The sequence below is a fragment of the Sardina pilchardus genome, chromosome 23 (genome assembly GCF_963854185.1).
Source record: "Sardina pilchardus chromosome 23, fSarPil1.1, whole genome shotgun sequence".
Taxonomy (NCBI): domain Eukaryota; kingdom Metazoa; phylum Chordata; class Actinopteri; order Clupeiformes; family Clupeidae; genus Sardina; species Sardina pilchardus.
Window position 1 is genome coordinate 5,157,179 of NC_085016.1, and position 19,062 is coordinate 5,176,240.

General features: G+C 42.4%; 1 protein-coding gene across 1 annotated transcript; it reads left to right on the forward strand.

Annotated features, from left to right (window-relative positions):
• Positions 1–1,008: 1,008 nt before the first annotated feature.
• Positions 1,009–18,853, forward strand: pros1 (protein S). The gene is made up of 14 exons (XM_062528381.1): positions 1,009–1,605; positions 2,729–2,886; positions 3,997–4,021; positions 5,641–5,724; positions 6,187–6,309; positions 7,479–7,604; positions 10,591–10,719; positions 11,620–11,860; positions 12,618–12,804; positions 13,305–13,469; positions 14,373–14,541; positions 15,412–15,548; positions 15,914–16,148; positions 16,597–18,853. The coding sequence occupies exons 1-14, from the start codon at positions 1,527–1,529 to the stop codon at positions 16,740–16,742; spliced, it is 2,004 nt and encodes a 667-aa protein (XP_062384365.1). The 5' UTR covers positions 1,009–1,526; the 3' UTR covers positions 16,743–18,853.
• Positions 18,854–19,062: the final 209 nt, after the last annotated feature.

Here is a 19,062-nt window from a genome sequence, read left to right on the forward strand (position 1 = left end):
GCGCTAAAACATGTCATGTCTCATGGCGCTTTACAGAGTGTTAAACATTCAAAGAGAGCCCATGAGTAGGCCTACTGTAAGGGGCAAAAACTCTAGAATTGGAGATACATATAGGAAGAAACCTCAAATGTGCCCAAAACTTCTCTAGGTGGATTCTGGCTTGTACTGTATATTTGTAGGCCTCATTTTCGAATCAGGTTGCAGTTAAAGGGTGGTTATATAAATATAACGTTTTTTGGTGTTTTAAGCCCCCAACGTTGTGTTCAAGGCAGCGCTGTCTGGAAGGCGCTAGGGTTAGGCATGGGTTAGGGGTAGGGGTAGGGGCACACACACACACACACACACAGAGAGAGAGAGAGAGAGAGAGAGAACAGAAATAAGTCTGTGCCTATATGTTTGCAACTATTACGAAATTAAAACCAAAGACAGAATGTAGACTACGCCATAGAGTTACTAGTTGTATAGTGGCAATCATAAAGTTTGCCAGCTCAGTAATCCCCAGATTTAACATACGTATTTTTTTTCCTAAACTAAACAACATGCAGCTCTGTAGGCCTAAATCTGGCTAAGTTACTAACACATTTGGCAACAGCTTAGGGTATATTGCAACATAGTTGATAAAAGCATACATTTTGTGACTCAGAACTCAGAGTACAAAATTACAAAGGCCAGTGGTTTGCCAGAGAGGGAATGACAGTAAATGTTTTTTTTTTTTTTTTTTTTTTTTTTTTTAAACCACAAACCATCAAAACAACGTTGATAGTGCTATCAAAATGTATGAAACAAAGCATTATAATTTACTGCATTAACCGACGCAGTAGGCTACCGCTTTAAGTTAGGCACATGGAAGAAAGGTTAAAGGATAATAGTGAGAACTGACAGGAATATGACCAAATATGGGTCCTCCGCTGATGAAGTGAACTGCCCTCTTCCAGCGCACCCCCGGGGGGACACCTCGACACCCCCGCATATTCCTTTTCATCTTCAATTACAGTGTCAACAAACGCCATTAGTGGACAACAAAACAAATGCAGAATGCTGATGACGTTGGCAATAGCCTAATTCCTGCACGGCACAGTAGGCCATTCTGCAGGGCATGGGGGCTTGATTTGTATGACTTATGATTCACATCAATTGGGATTCAGTTTTGTGAATCATGAGCGCTTTGGAAATGACGGACAACGTTCAAAAACTTGGGAAGGATTTCCCAACTGCGTCCCCGTGTGCCTTTGAAATGTTGTTATTGTGAATAATAACTTCCAGTTCAAACTTTCGAATTACAGTCGTCGCATAATAGCCTACTAGCCTATGTGTTCACTGCGTGATGCAGTTCTGTTAGGTAGTGTGTGCGTGTAAGCGCTCCCATTGTTGACTTGCTCTGGCTTGCTGCGTTCCCTGTCGCTCCCCCTACTCCATTCGCCCAAACGGAGACATTTTCCGGAGGAATAAACTTTTATAACAGAGCTGAGACTAGCAGCAGGAGAGGCAGCAGCCCCAAGACCTACTTCAACTTGAACGACTTGAGTATGTGGAGGAAAAAAACAGCCCTAGGGGAGTCTGCAGCATGCCTCGTACTTCTCGCAGTATTCTGCGATGCCCAGCGATGTAAGTACCTCTACACAGAGCTCACATCCCGACCTTTTGTGCAAACTGAGTCCGGGAAGTCCGTCTGTAGTTTTAAACTCCAAAGCCCTGATTTATTTTCCATCGTAGGCTACATGTGGGCCTATACAGGCTGCTGAAATAAAATGAAACGATCACGATGTAGGCTACGTTCTGTGCGTTATTGCGCAAAATTTCGAAACGTCTCTTCATTGCGTGTTAAATAAGCGAGCTATTAGTACTTAACCCTTTGAAATTGCGAAAATATAACCCAAGGGAATTCAGATGTGAGTAAGTTACAAAGTCTCCTAAGTAACTTTGTCATTTACACTGATGTAGTGACTGCCTGCCCGGTTATATGAGGTCTGGCGAGAGAATTGCAATGTCTATAGTTATGTGCTCGCTTTAAATAGCCTTGAGCCAACACGTGGGGACGTTAATCCCTACGTAAAAACAACTGGCTCTCACGGTGGATGCGTATAATCGGGTTAAATCGAGATACTTAGGTGATAAAATGAGACGCCATAACTGTACAAAGCGAGACATCTGGGGTTGGCCTGGGTTCGACCTAGCAAGTGAGGTTCCAGTCACGAGCAGACCACATGCATTCTGTCATAACCCGGTTAAACTTGTAGTCCATTCTGTTATTTTAATCTAGGTCGCAAGGCCAAATCGAGGTATAAAATTCAATGACATAAAACGTGCCATAGCTGATTGCTCTGAATACAGTGGATGTTGGCTATAGCTAAAAATTGAATTGGGTAGGCTACAAAAGTGAATATAGGCCGAGTTTGTTTGCATAGCCTATTGCCAATAGTTTTAGCCCACAGCCTTACTTGTGCAACAGCTATTGACACTCAAATCTGCCACTTTCACTCACTGCACTCTCTCACTTTCTAGTTCTCTCTCTCTCTCTGTCACACACACGCACACACACGCACGCACGCACACACACACACACACACACACACACACACACACACTGCCACAGTATACTGTATACTGAATCTATGATAGATAACATGTACAGTAGGGGCATATCCACATGCAGGTTGTTCTTATTGTATTATCTTGCAATATGATTAAGCCTGTCATATTTAAATGTGAATGTACTGTATGTCTCTAGTCTTGACACAGAGTAGAGCTTCCCAGTTTCTGCTGCGGCAGCGGCGAGCGAACACCCTCTTCGAGGAGAGCAAGAAGGGTAACTTGGAGAGGGAGTGCATCGAGGAGCTCTGCAACAAAGAGGAAGCCAGAGAGATTTTTGAGAACTATCCTGAAACCGTGAGTCACCCTCCCTTGTGTTGTGGGGAAACCCATCCAACCCCCCCCCCCCCCCAACACACACACACACACCCTCCAACTCGCTTCCGAAATCTGACTTTTCGTCTGTAGCCATGTTTTTATGGTGTATGTACTGTATGCTTGATGCTCGTACGCTTGTTCCTGCCAGTATTTCCTTGTTCCACAGAAGAACTGGTAAGTGCTTCATTTGCAGGTCCAGAAATTGAAATTCCATAAAGAAAATGACCTGACAATTTACGAAATTCAAGCACTCCGGTATTGAAAAATAACGATATGCTATATGCAAGCTATAAACCTCAACATCTAAATGATGCTTATGAATCAAAACATCTGTATCAAAACATCAGTCTTTCTGCAGGTGTCCTTAAACCCAATCTAATGCAGTTGCTGCAATTGTGCCCAATCTGACGCAGAACTTTAGTGCAAGTCAAGTGTGCCCAATCTGACTCAGTTAGTGCAAGTGAGCTACAGTATAGGCCCATTTCACCTTGTGCCCTGTCATCGCAGCACACACAGTCAGGCAGTGTATGGGGAAAAAAAACAACAAAAAAACGGTACATGTGTTGGTTGGGCCACATTGTCGGGCTATATGGTTACTATGGACAAGCTTGCTTTGCTTGTTCCATTTCAGCCCACGCTTCTGCACAGTTATCTTGAAGTTTGCGGTGTGGTTGTTAAGTCTAGAACTCTTCCCATTTCCATGGCAAACACAAGGCCATGATGCATGATGCAATGTTACCATGGAAAAAAACACCACACAATGACAATGGGACACTGGAAAAAACGAAAGTAGCAAAAAAGAACTTCTGTTCTCTCCTCTCATCTTTTTATCTCACTGAACTTGGCCTTTGACACAATGCATCACCAAAGTATCTTTTTCAGAGATAGTCATTTCCGATAAAGTATCTTTTTAGAGAGTAATTTCCAATAAAGCACGCATTGGTCTAAATCTCTTCTCCCAGCGCCGTTATCATGCTCTACTACAAGTAACTAGTAACCCTGAATTGCAAAATTGTTTTAGAACAATGAGTTGAGGTTCAAAATAAGTATTTTTTCTTCTAACTTTTTTTCTTGTTTGTTTTTTTGTAGGAGTACTTCTATCCAAAGTATATTGGTAAGTCTACAATTTTCCTCAGCTGTAATTGTTAGTTTTAACTGTAACTCTTTGCCATTTTGGTATCAGATCGCAATGGTTGGCTTTACGAGATTATTGAATTTTGAGAGGGATGCTTTTACTCCGGTTCCCTTCCAGTTGAGTACAGTGGGCTAACAGGTGCCCTTTTGGGTTGATTGAAGCCCAAACACGCTACTGCCTTTTGGGTCATCTGTAAGAGTTTAACTGTACAGTAGGTTCGCTAGAGGGAGCGTAACAGTCAAAGTGAGAGATAACCATGACCTGTACCAAGAGTTGCCTCTGCTGGAGGGAACCTCATCCGTAGATGTGGAAGAGTACTGCACTGTTTAATCACTCATCACTCCCCCACCTATACCCCTAACCACTAGGCCACAGAGGCCCCACATAATTGTTTTAATTATACTATTAGACACCATCATTCCCAGATTTCTGGATCCCTACATCACAGCTCCATACTCTTACAGTAATTCCCGGCAGTAATTCCCTGCATATATGACACATTGCGTGTAAACCACATTACAGCTTTATGCAAATGAAAAAAAAATCACATGTATTGACTGCACCAGGGAATTGCAGGTGTTAACTGGCGTCAAGATATCGAGCGAGGTATGAAACCACAAGTGGCCCAATGCAGAAGAAGAATGAGGATGAGGATTCCTACGTATAGCCCATCCCCGTGCATTAACATTATAGCTGAAGAACTGTTGCAAAATCAGTGGATAAACCTTGGTTAATAGAGGAGAAATTGTGATACAAGCTCACTGTGTTGCATTACTTTACTTTTTTCCTTGCCTCAAGACAGGGTACAGACCTTGGATTGTGTACACAACACCTTGAGGCAGTGTCAATTGTGCTTTCACATCTTTGACATTCACTCATTCAGCATTATGCTTTTATCCAAAGTGACTTTCATATGTCAATTATACTGCAAGAGCCATTGATCCCGGAGCAACTCAGGGTTAAGTGCCTTGCTCAAGGACATAATGGTGGAAGCTGGGAATTGAACCCACTACTGGCATCTGGCGTCTACAGTACATGCTAGGCCAGCTCCGGAACCACTACGCTACCACAGCCCAACATTCGACAGCTTTCTTGTTGTCACACAATGACAATTTCAATTTCAATTTCAATTTCAATTTCAATTTCAATTTCAATTTAATTTCTCTTTTATTACACGTCTCATGGCGCTTCACAGAGAGTTAAACATTCAAAGAGGGCCCATGAGTAACAGGGGCAAGGAAAAACTCCCTAGAATTCGAGATACATTATAGGAAGAAACCTCGGACAGATCCACGACTCAAGGGCCCAACCCATCTGCCTATGGTCAGTTACATTAGAGTACAGTCATTTGTAGTATCAGAAAGTTCAAATAGTCCAGTATAGGGAATAAATTGTCCATTAGTAATGTCGGAAAGTAATGGGTCGCTAGGATGCGTGGGCCAGGAATCCGGGCAGGGAACCACAGCAGGCGATGGTAGAGCAGTCATAGGGATGGTGATGGCGATGGTAGGGCAGTCATGAGTGACGTGTTTTATTTGAACTCTCTAGTGTTCAGTCGTTTAGTGGAGTCACTAATTCTGTCAGACTCTGCGTTGCAGTGTGTCTTGGATCGCACAGAGTGGGCATCACCACACAGGACTTCAACCCCAACATCCCGCAAGATCTTCGGACTTGTGTAAAAGGTGCGTCCTCCATGGTGATTGGGTGTGTGTAGGTTTGAAGTCATTTTATGTGCTGCTCAATGACAACATAACATGAGGCTTTAGTTAGGGCTCAAGGACACATATTATTGTGAGGCTTTAGTCAGGGTAAAAACAATTCATCGCAATGCAAATTGCAATTACAGTAATTTCCCGCATATAAGCCGCATTGTGTATAAGACGCAGGACAGTGTTTTATGCAATTTAAAAGAAACAAAACCATATTAACACCATATTAACTGCCCCCCTGTATCAACCTCATAGCTGAAGAAATTTAGCAAAATCAATGTATGAGCCGCGGTTAATAATCAGGAAATTATGGGTAGATATTTTCCCCAAATCGTGCAGTCCTGTCTCTCTGTTCTCCTTGGTGTGTACATTTGAACTTGTTTTTTACGTCTGCGTGGTTGTGTCGGTGTGGAATGTGTGCTTGTGTTTGGGCAGAGATAAGTGACCAGTGCTTGCCGATGCCATGTTATAAGGACGGTTCAGAGCGATGCGTAGATGGACAGGCGTCCTTCACATGTGTGTGTAAACCTGGTTGGAAGGGCCCTCGCTGTGAGGATGGTGAGTATATTTGCATTAGAAAATAAGACACTCATCTGTTCATAAAATGTATGTTCATTAGTTATTTACCTCAGTTATCCTACTACACTGTAAAGATTAGTGCACTTAATGTATCCCAGTACTGTAACTGACCCTAGACAGATGGGTTGGGCCCTTGAGTCGTGGACCTGTCCGAGGTTTCTTCCTATATGTATCTCGAATTTTAGGGAGTTTTTCCTCGCCCTTGTTACTCATGGGCCCTCTCTGAATCTCTGGAATGAAGCGATCACACTAGTCACAAGAAGTGGACTCTAGGGTCAAGCAGACTCGGGCATGGCACGGTTGGCATAGCGTGCGTATGCCCTTAGTGAGGTGAGGTGATGAGCTATGGCACACTGAAGGTCAAACCAAAGTGCCAAGGCATACCAACTGTCAAGTCAAGTCAGTTTATTTAGATAGCACATTTCACGTAACAGGGTTGACCCAAAGTGCTTTAGAAATTATTAAATATAAAAAAAAAAAAAAACAATATTGAATACAAAATGTTTTCATAAGAAATAAAATAAAGAGTTTATAAAATAGTAATAGCAGTGGTAGTAAAAACACACAAATGTGTGTGTGTGTGTGTGTGTAGTGTTGATAATGAAATAAAATAAGCAAAGGATGAAATGAAACCATAGGGGAGATTAAAGGGTACTAAAAGCTAGGGAGAAAAACATGTTTCTATGAAGTGTCACACACATAATTTAAGCATATAAGTATACAATACAGGCTTTCATTCAGGGTGTTCATTCTTAGGCCCAAATTCTTTGTATACGGAGTGTTTATTGACTGAGTCCACATCAATGGGCATATGCTCACATGTTATAGACTGATCTGCCTTATAGATCTAGGCCTATAAATAGCTTTTTGGGCTAGTTAATACCTTTATTACTATCTGAATGTGTTTTGATTAAAATGGCCCTCTGGCCATTTCATAAGCCTGCACAAACATGCACTGGGTTGCTCTAAACACCGCCTCACACCTCACGATTGAGAACCACTGAGCCGGGTCACAAGGTCCTTGACACCAGCACCACTGTTTTTGGGTGAAATGGACAAGCAAGTCAATATTTAGGCTATTGAATTATCATTCACTGTTTAAATTTTTTTATTTTTTAAAAGAAGTGCATTTCTTTATTCATCTGTAGACATCGATGAATGCAATGACCCAGATTTCCCAGCGGGATGCAATCAGAAGTGTTTTAACTTCCCTGGCAGCTATCGTTGTATGTGTGAGGAAGGTTATTTCACCAGAGACAACGTAATCTGTACAGGTGAGTAAGCATATTCAGCTCTGTAGCATTTGGTAAGACATCTCTGTCTGAATTTGTTTGTGTGTTTTTCATGTGAAAGTCATATTTAAAGGAACAAGCCAGCTTTTATTTTTGTAAATTAGCTGATTTGCTGTCTTCCCCAGAGATAGTTAAGAAGATACATATTTTGCCCTCTCTGTGTGTGCAATAACCTAACCTGATGTTTTTAGCTTAGCTTAGCTTATAGCATAACTCTCTGGAAGTGGGTTAAACCAGTTAGCCTATGGTTAGCCCATAGCTAAAAGGTGTGTTCCAGTTTAAAGTCATTGTGCCTCTGGCTGAAACTGGACTGTCTCCACATCTCACAGTGCAAGCTCAAATCCAGATTGTTGGTTCATACAGTCATAGCCTTTGGATGTGCATTTGTAGCCGCTGAGTACTGGCTATCAGTTATCAGTTATCAAGATCAGTTACTGAACTTGGATATCATAGGGTCCTATGTTCCCCACTTTGTATGGGTCTGGGGGACCCTTTTTTTCTTCAGTTTTAAAAAGGGTCCTATGTTCCCCACTTTTCCCATAAAGGGTTCTATGCTCCCCGGTATGTATTGTGACCTGGGAACATTGGACCCTTTTTGGGAAAACCGGGGAACATAGGACCCGGGGAACATAGGGATGACCCCCAGGATCAGTTACTGAACTTGGATATCATAGGGTTTACTGGTCAATTGTAAGATACAGAGTGACTCAGTCGACCCCATTTGAATTTCAGGCATCTCCACATGGACTTCTGACCCCAAGGTTGGGAATCGATGCTTTAGTGATGACATGGATAGACTGACATATCGATATTTTAGTTGGAGAAACTTACATTTCTGTATTCATCTGTTTCTGTTGAGACCATATTTCTTATCTTGTACAAATTGGCCGTTCCCTCAAAGAAATGTTGACATGGATTGACTTTATGGTAGAAAATGCCTCTTTCATATGACGTGTTGGAAAAATCAGGGTCTTTTGTTGTCTCTGTCAATCCCCAATGTCAAAGTCCGAATGGGAAGGTCACTGGGCATCTTTTTGGCTCAGAGATTCACTGCTTGTTTAGATGTGGAGCCCCGTGTGTGCATCTAAGTTATATTTATATCATAGGCCTATTTCAAACACCGTCAAAACAGTATGTGCTTTTCATCTTGTTATTTGAAATTAAGCTTCTTTAAATCGGGGAGGTTTTTTTTTTTATAAGGGTTCACTTTTGAGAACATAACATGTTGTTTGTTCAAGGAATGAGTTGAAAGACATGAACATCTGATGGTTATCATAAACTGTTCCCTGTTGGGAAGATTAATACGGGGGATGTTTGGGGGTGTATGTGTACATGTGTGCATGCTTGTGCGTGTATCTTGGCGCGATGCCCAGCTGGTTTCGCTCCCACTAAGAAGAGTAATCTGATAGAGGGTTCAGAGGTGGAACATCTGCGGCTGGAATGCTGTTTGTAGGACCAAAACAACTCATTTAAAGTTTTTAGTCAGCAGTTGACAAGGACAAAAACAGCACATGACAGCACACAAACACAAATGCACCAGACTAAGAGGACCTGAGACATTGGTATCAGTTAATTCATAAAGGCATACTAGTAATGCATAGACATAGATTTTGTGGACATTGTGTTGTACTTGTACAAGGGACTCAGGCTTTTGTTGACTTAGCTGAACTTTGTAGTGTTACGCAACTTTGTTTGAGAAACCTCTCAATGGCCTGATACTTTCCAGTCATCCACTTTTGTTAGTATAAACAAGCTGTTTTCACTATCCACTAAAAACATCATTGGTGCACTTATTTACTAATATCCATGTCTTGTTGTGTGTGGTTATATAACAGTTAGGCCTGGTCAAACTATTTATTAATTTATGATTGGATAAGAGGATATCTCAGGACATCCACACTTGGACTGTTTGTCCCTAGTTAATCACTCCGATGTGATGTGAACATTTTATTAAACTAAGTGCATGTTGAACAGATATGCTTTTGCACCCTTCTTGAAAGTTCCAAAACTATCACAGCAACGGAGAGCACTGGGCAACTCATTCTACCAACAACGGGCCAGTGAGGAAAAGAGTCTTGAATTTGGCCCAGTGTTTATGACTGGTCGACAACAGATGTTCATCAATAGACTTCAGTGGGTGGTTGGGAATACACATCTTGATCATTGAATTAAGATAACACAATTCTGTCAGGTCCATACGTCAAGAACAACACAGACAATAAATATCTTAGGCAATTTAAATCAATATACTACGAATGAAATTTGGCGGTATGGCTCTGTTCAGAGGAGTACCCAGACCTTTCATGAGCACCATGAAAGAGCAGAGAGTCTGGGGACAGCAGCAGTATTAGGGGGCGCTCACAAAGTTTAAGACTGAGCGAGCTAAACTATTCCCCCATATGAACAGAGCGGCAACTATGACATAAAGCCTATGCCATGTTATACACGACAGGGTGGAGCAGGGGAGGAGGTGGGTTGCATAAAGCGAGCAGCAAGCCGTTAGGAACAACTAAGCAGCTTTAAATAAGGCGCCCTATTTGGATCTAGCCATTTAGAAGCGAGGGGAGTTGACCAGCTGACGTGCTGACGCCCACAGCGGTTAGCAGCGTCTTGACTACTTGCCTGCCAGAACTGACGCTGACGCTCAATTTGGGAGCAGGTAACCCGTGGCATTTAGCCTCCGCTCCGGGTGAATCCTTACCATCCCAACTGTTACTCGTGCCATATTGCCTAAGCCTACCTACCTTACACTGACAGACTTTGACATGATTTGGGAAAGATTCTTGAAAGATTGTAGTCTTTTAACTTACAGTATGCCCCTCATTCAAGCTTTACTTAAAAGACCACAATCTTTCAAGAATCTTTCCCAAATCTTGCCAAAGTCTCTCAGTGTAACGTAGGCTTTAATTGCGTATTGTCATTGCAATTGACCCATTCTTCTGTATCTGTATGTCTCCTCTCTCTGCAGATGTTAATGAATGTGTGCTTTATGAAAGTGCCTGTGCGGAGCCCGCCCACTGCGTAAACACGCCGGGCATGTATGAGTGCAGATGTCCCTCTGGCTTCAAGTACAACTTCACTGCACACGAGTGCCAGGGTGAGTCAGGAAGAGAGCAACATAGAAATTACACACTGTCTTATGTATCAGTCTTGTGTGTGAAGCGCTTTGGGTTGCACTTGTGCACGTTAAAATGCGTTATACAAATAAACGTTACTTTACTTACTTACTTTACTTACTATTGGAACTTTCTGATACTAAAAATGACCGTAATGTACTGTAACTGACCCTAGGCAGATGGGTTGGGCCCTTGAGTCGTGGATCTGTCCGAGGTTTCTTCCTATATGTATCTCCAATTCTTGGGAGTTTTCCTTTCTGAAGCTGGACTTTTCCACCTCTGCTATGTGCCAGTGTCTCTGAATGGTGGTGTGCTAAGCATAGGGGTTTAGATGGAGGATGCTGTATTGCTAGCTGCACCAGTAATTGTATTTTTGTTTCCAATATTTCTGGTGGGTAATGTACAGTGAAGCCTTCAGATAGATAGATAGATAGAGACTTTATTGATCCCCAAGGGGGAATTCAAGGACATTGATTTTGTCAATCACTAATGAACCTGGTCTAGAATCAATATGTTCTGTCATGCTACTTGACACTTGAACTTTTAGTGAAAATAAACATTTAGGAAATGTAAGAACATCGGAAAAACATGCAAGCAAGCAGAGGAAAGAAGAAGATGCACAGTAATAAGAAAAGATGGAAGCACTTAGGGTACCTATGCAGTTTAGCCGCTTGCCTCCCAATCATCTGCAGCCTGTTTGATTATCAGAACTTGTACACAATTAAGCACACCCAAAATTGCATAATGTTATATTTATTTAACCTTTTTATACTTTCTGCATGGATCAACATAAAAGTCACACATCATGAATCATTATGAAAAAAAATGTTTGCATGCATGCCTTTTTAAATGTGTGTGTGTTGATACTTTTGTCGATACAGATGTGGATGAGTGTGAACAGAGTGTGTGTCAGGGTGAGTGTGTAAACACGGTGGGCAGCTACTCATGTTTGTGCGATGGCCGCAAGGGTCTTCACCTGGAGTCCGACGGCTGGACTTGCGCCGAGATCCCCGAGTGTGTGCAGCTCCAGGACGACAGGCACTCCGAGATGCTTTACCTTGGCGAGCAGTTCGCTGGGCTGCCCGTCATTTATCTGCGCTTCCGACTCCCAGAGAACACCAAGTGAGTGAAGACTGGACTAAGTGACCCTGGCATTACCGTATAGGAGCTACAAGTATCAATGTTGAGGCCAAAGTGACCCTGGCATTACCGTATAGGAACTACAATGTTGTATCAATGTTGAGGTCAAAGTGACCCTGGCATTACCGTATAGGAGCTACAAGTATCACTGTTGAGGCCAACAATTTTTACCTCAGGAATGACTTGTTCTTTGTATCGTGCAGACTTTCTTTGCTACAATTTTGTGAATGCTTGATTTCTAGGGCTATTATGCACTTCTATGTGTAGGCCTAGTTTTCTTTCCAGTTTAGCAGACTGAAAAAAACTGTATGTGTATGAATGAGTGAACACAGAGTAAAAGCCGGCGCCCACAGGACACGTACGCGGCGGGGCGTGACAAGAGAAAACTTTAGAACTCCATTATTTTTAACGGAGCAAAGCCCACTAGAAACGTCTGCCGCGCGGCAGCCGCATGGGGTAAGAAAACTGCGCGTCAAGCCCACACCGCTGAACGTGGCGTCCGGTGGGCGCCAGCTTTAAGAGTGACCAGTTGAATGAAGTACCCGTAATTTCCCGACTATTAGCCGCAGCTTACACATTGATTTTGCTAAATTTCTTCAGCTATGAGGTTAATACAGGGGGCCAGTTAATATGGTATTAATATGGTTTTGTTTCTTTTAACTTGCATAAAAGAAACTGCGGCTTATACACAATGCGGCTTATATGCGGGAAATTACTGTATTGTTTCTTTCCTTTTCAGGTTTGCTGCGGAGTTTGACTTCCGCACCTTCGACCCCGAGGGGGTGGTGCTGTATGCAGAGTCGTCGCAGGACTCGTGGTTCATGCTGGGGCTCAGAGGTGGCCGCATCGAGGTCCAGTTCAAGAACCAGCACTCCCTGAAGGTCACCAGCGGTGGAAAGGCCATCAATGATGGAGAATGGCATGTGGTGAGCGTGTGTGTGAGTGTGTTTATGTGGGAGTGTGTGTGTGTATGTGTGTGTGGGTGTCAAGTCAAGTCAAGTTTATTTATATAGCGCATTTCATACTCAGAGGTCATTCAATGTGCTTTACAAAACAGTAAGCAGATAAAAGCATGTGTGTGTGTGCATGAGTGTGTGTGCATTTATGTGTGAGTGTGAGTGTGTGTGTGTGTGTGTTTGTGCGTGTGCACTATTGCATCAAAACAAGCTGATCTAGTTTATTGTTTTTGTGTGTGGGGTGCTGTGGCGCAGCAGGCTACAGCACTCGTACCATATACAAGACGAAGTGCCCACGGGGACCCAGGTTCGAATCCGGCCTGCGGTCATGTCCCGATCCCACCCCATCTCTCTCTGCCACTTATTTCCTGTCTACCTCCTCACTGTCCTATAGTAATAAAGGCAAAATGGCCCTAAAATATTATGTACTGTATATTTTTTTAAAAAATATGTGTATTTTGTGTGTGTAGATATCGGTGGACGAGCTGGAGAACAGCATCAGTGTGAAGATCAGTAAAGAGGCTGTGATGAGCATCACCAGCCCGGAGAGTCTCTTCACGTCGGTCAACGGGAAACTGGAGACCAAAGTTTACATAGCCGGCCTGCCAAACCGTACGGACAGCGTAATCAAACCGGTAAATACATCTGCGGAATGCAGCGCGTAACAGAAACACACTGTAACTGCTGTTAACCCTGTTTTACGCTCTGACGAAGACCCGGTGTGGGTTGAAACCGGTTGCCGTCTTTTGTCTTGCCCCATCTTTGATAAAGGGCTTTTAACGTAACTTAACTTAAACTTATTCCTTGGCTCAGTGTGAGAGTTGCTTGAAGGAGGCCACAGTGGCTACCACATTTTGTTTTTTGTTAAAAACATCGTTTTTTTTTTTTTTTTAATTTCAAGAGCACCTGGCTCAAGTGGAGTTTACCAATGTTTACAACAAGAGCACTCAGTATTTTCATTTTCTCCATACTCTAACTGCCACTCATCTATCCAGCAGGAAATGTTTTCTTCAGGGTGAGGGGGAGGGTGCAACTATGTGGTCTTATCTCACATATTCTCTCTGTTAGTCCGCTGTCTTTATCTATACAAATGCCATGCATGTCGAAAAAAGTCTGTACACTTTATATTACGCAAAAGTCTGTCCACTTTACATTATACAAAAGTCAGTACACTTCACTTTACATATAAGTCTATACACGTTATATTTAAATTTGTGTCTACAGTATGTACTGAAAAAGTGAAAGATGTTTGATTCTGTATTACAGTAATAAGGAAGGATTATCATGACACTCTGATATAACATTACGGAGTGTTTATTTAGAGCGGACTAGAGCACAAACCTGAGGAATCTGGCGCCGAAATGCGTTGTTCGCTCTAGCTAAACAATCTGTAATATTATACCAGTATGTGCGTTGATGATCTTAACTTTTTGAAGTCTGATATTCCTGCGTATCACCAGTGCCTGGTATCCAAACATGGCCTGTGCTCAGGGTTGTTGTCCTATCCTGTTTGATTCTGTGTTTGTTTTATTCTTCAGATTAATCCACGGCTAGACGGTTGTATTCGGGGATGGAATTTGATGAACCAGGGGGCGTCGGGGGTGAAGGAGGTGATCCAGGGGAAGGAGAGCAAGCACTGCTTTGTGCACGTGGAGCCGGGGTCCTTCTTCTCCGGGGCTGGAGCCGCCCGTTTCAACATAGACTACAGTGAGCATCGCCCACACACAGCTACCTTGTTTTATACAGTAATTTCCCGCATATAAGCTGCATTGTGTATAAGCCGCAGGACAGTGTTTTATGCAAGTTAAAAGAAACAACACCATATTAACTGCCCCCCTGTATTAACCTCATAGCTGATGAAATTTTGTAGAATCAATCAATAAGCCGCGGCTAATAGTCGGGAAATTACAGTATATGTTTTTTTTTGGGGGGGGGCTTTTTTGCCTTTAATTGGATAGGATAGTAGAGAGAGACAGGAATTGAGTGGGAGAGAGAATTGGGTTGGGATCCGGAAAGGAGCACGCGGCGGGAATCGAACCCGGGTCGCCGGTGTGCGGTGCAGGTGGCCCAGCCATTCGTAGGCGCAGCTACTTTGACCTGAAGCACTTCACTTTCTCTCACACAAACGTTCAGTGCTCAGCCCAGCTGGAAATGAATGTCTGAAAGTGTAGAAGATCTAAAGACTTTCCAAGATGTGTGTAGTGTTAAATACAGTGTTCCTTCCTACTATTATGAAGATGGGTATTAGGTATGAACTAAACTATATTTCTCTTCCTCCTTTCAAAAATCATAAGCTTATTATGAATAAAATATTATCCACTCATCATACAAGCACATTATACACTCATTTTTGCATACATCTTGTCCTATGATAATGTCGTAACACTTTCTCCGAACCCAGTATTCATAAAGCATAACAAACTCATTTATATAGGGTTATAAACCATTCATAAAAACTCATAATTATTGACACTAATATAACGATTTATACATACTCATGATGAAGCATTGTGTACTTACTATGCCATGTGGCCTATATGTATTTCCTCATGCTAAAATGTCCATGTCTGTGTGCAGGCGAGGCAGGGTCCTGGAAGGTCGGCGTAAAGATGACTATTCGGCCGTCCAAAAGCACAGGGGTCCTGTTTGCTCTCGTTGCCAATAACACAACCCCACTGTCAATTGCTGTTGTCACGCGAGGACCAAACGACGCCGTAAGTGCTATAGCGTAACTTTTACGGTAATTTCCCGTGTATTGGCAACATTGTGTATAAGCTGCAGGACAGGTGTTTTATGCAAATGAAAAAAATGTGTATTAAACCACATCTGTGTATTAACCGCTGTGCCCAATAGCCCAATGAGACAGAATCAGTCTGGGCTTTAATCATAAGGAAGAATGAAGAAAAATAAATACGATTCCCATGTTTAGCCTTCCCCCGTGTGCTATCCTCATAGCTGAAGATATGTAGCAAAATCAATGTATTGGTTAATAGTTGAGAAGTAACATGTAACCCATTTCTCTCTCGGTTACAGTATTCTAATGGAGAAATGCTCTCTTTCAATTGTGTTGGTGGTGTAGGACTTGCAGTTGTTCCTGGGTGGTGTTGCTGTGGCAACTCTGCAAACGCTGATGCTGTGTTACCCCGAGCGACTAGATGTGGCGTTCAATGTGTCAGAGAGAGAGCTTCAGATTCTGGCCAACTCCTCCACCTCAGACGTGTCTTACATGACACAGCCTCTGCTGCTGGAAGCTCTGTCCCGCCTAAACGAGACCATGCAGGGACCCGTTGACACCTACATCGGAGGACTTCCTGGTTAGTAATATTTCAGGAAAACAATGCCAAACTGCATTCAGCGCATATTACAACAGTAGTTCACTACACTACACACTACTACAGACTCCATAGTAGGTGCAATCAAATTTGGTAAACAGTGGCAAACGTTCGTGGCAAAAATGTTTTCTTTGAATGGCTCAATTTCAACGATTTGGTGCTAACTTTCCATTGTAACAGTAATTGCATCGTTGCCTTCGTCAAACTCACGTCCAGTTCCACTGTATGTTCGCAGGGACCTACCTCCTCAGACTGTTTGCAATTGTTCGCCAATGTTTGCCGAAAACTCTAACGGTTAACTGTTTACAAGCATGCCAACGGAAAACTGTTTGCAAATGTTTTCAAACTTTCGCCTATGTTTGCGAATTTGAATGCACCTCAGGTGTTATCTTTTGCAGCTATGAATTCACTCCTTCTGTTTCCCCTACAGATCTCCCCATCGCATCTACGCCAGTCACAGCCTTCTACCATGGATGTATAGAGATCACTGTGAATGGACAGCAGCTGGACTTTGATGACGCGTTTAGCAAGCACAACAGCATCAAGTCTCACTCTTGTCCCCCTGTGTTAACTTGACCCATCCGTCGGCCCCCAGGCGAGGCGGTCACAGGCAGGTTTCTGTGGTACGTCAATAGATTGCTCTGATTCAAAAGTAATAACGAGTGAGTATAAGAGCAAAGAAAGCCAGATAATAGGGTTTTTTTAGTGATGGATGTTGGCTGGTTTGTACGGCACAGTTAATTTCAACCCACACTCACACACACACACACACACACACACAGCACGCTCAAAGTGCACAGTCGCTCTGATATTCTCAGGTAACTGTTGTCCTGGTCCTACTTTTGTGACGTGGATTGCCTCTGTAATCGTTTTTTGAGCCTGGGATGCTATTCACAGGCGTGAGGACAGCGCCATTCCATTGCCACGAGATGCAGCTTCCCTCCTAACAAACTCATTGTAGTGAAAATGGCATAATGAGGGATATTCTGAAATGTTTTAAAATGTTCCTGTGAAAAAGAAGTTGGTCTGAATCCTAGATGAAGGCCTATCGTCATTAGCTCTAAATTGCCAGATTAATGATCACCAAATGTCTCGTGGACATGTCCCGTCTAGAGCATCTGTACCGGTGAAACAAATTCAAAACCGTACTGGGTGTCAAGTATTTCCTCTCCATTGAAACCCATTACAAGGAACAGGCTCATCGTGCCCTATAATTAAAGGAACCGTATGTAAGAAATATTTTTCAATTAGTCATAAAATGGCCCTGATATGACACTAGATATATAAGAAATAATGTTGAAGTATGAAGTTGCAGCCCTCAACTGATGTTGATGTTTACATGTTGTGTTTTGGCCTGATGCACCACCCTCCACCCATCTTCTAATCACAAAGTCAGTAGTGTTTCAATATCTCAGCTCTGCTCTAGTTACAGTACCACAGCTGCGGTGTGTACCGCTCTACAGTATTTTGAAAGTGATTGCAATACCAGTTTTGGCCATAATCCTACATACAATTCCTTTAATATAATATAATACTTACAGACTACAGCTGCATCGTGATCCATGTCACTTTTTTAAAGATTTAGAGATAGCACTGTTAGCTGGCTAACTGGCTATAGAAAGTATTGAGGGAACAGGCACCGAAAGCAGTGTTGGTGTTACAATGGCTAGCATCGTTGTCTAGAGATGACCTGGGTTCAATATCAGGCCAATGAGAAAGGATTGTTGCAGGGACTCTCTGAGTGTGAAAGATTTTAAACGAATTTTTAAAACTAAACTCTATTCCTGGCCACTGTTCCTGCACAGTCATATGAGTTTTGTCTTTTTTTTTTTTTTTTTTCTCCACAAGAGATTTATTTTCAGTGACAAAATCAGGGTCTGTGATGCACCTGTACCAATGAAACTTGCTGTGCTTGTAGCGTCATGGGGCTGATAAGTCCAATAGACCTCGGAAGTTCACCTACAAAAAGGCTACCATCTTTGCCCAAATAAGGTGATCCGGTATCGTGAGATTTTTTTATGGGAAAATAACATGGGGATTTTGAATGATCGCACCTGTTAATCTCTTGCGGGCATGAAGAAATTGGAAACGCAGACGTTTTGCGCTACACAGTTTTGTCCTCTGCCTGTGAGTGGATACTGTGATTTTCAGTACGTGAAGACGGTGTACTTTGATCTTTGCTACCCCAGAACTAACTTACAATGCAACTTGCCATAGGTAGTTAGCTTTAATTAACACCCGGATCTCCTTATATGGGCAAAGATGGCAACTTCAGAGGTCTATAAGAATTCCAGCCACTAACAACCAATCAAAATTCAGCAATCAAGATATGCCTGTGCTTACAGTTGGATTAAGATGTTTGCATCCATCTACTCTACAATGACAAAAGGAACAAAAAAATAAATATGTTGCCATCAACGCAAAATGTAATGCACAGCCAAGTCTTATAAATGGTAATTCATTTAAAAAATAACAGCAATGGCTTACGGATTGGATAAAATGAAAGTGATTGTGTACAAATTAACATTTGGTAAAATGAAATGAAATGTTTTGTTATACCCTGTACATGTTTCGTTGCCTTACTAGCCTCCTCCTAACTCTAGTCAGCTTTTGTATCATCTCAAGTACTTTCCCTCGTGATCATTTGTAAAAACTGACTGTGCATTAAATGTGTGTTGATGACTATACATTTCTTTATTTTACACATTTTGTCCTCTTAGAATAGAAGGATGCAAACATTTGTCCCTCCAACCTTATATCTTGTGATTGAATGTTCAGAGTTCTTGAAATTAAACATGCACACACAGAGACACACACAGTCACAGATACTCACACGAACACACAGGGACACACACACACACAAACGCACACACTCACACATACAGTACATGCACAC

Bases quoted from the DNA above. Each gene is read 5' to 3' on its own strand.
- pros1 (XM_062528381.1), top strand. From the start codon at position 1,527: ATGTGGAGGAAAAAAACAGCCCTAGGGGAGTCTGCAGCATGCCTCGTA. The intron at 10,720-11,619 runs GTGAGTCAGGAA...TTGTCGATACAG, and splicing joins CACTGCACACGAGTGCCAGG to ATGTGGATGAGTGTGAACAG. The intron at 14,542-15,411 runs GTGAGCATCGCC...GTCTGTGTGCAG, and splicing joins CCGTTTCAACATAGACTACA to GCGAGGCAGGGTCCTGGAAG.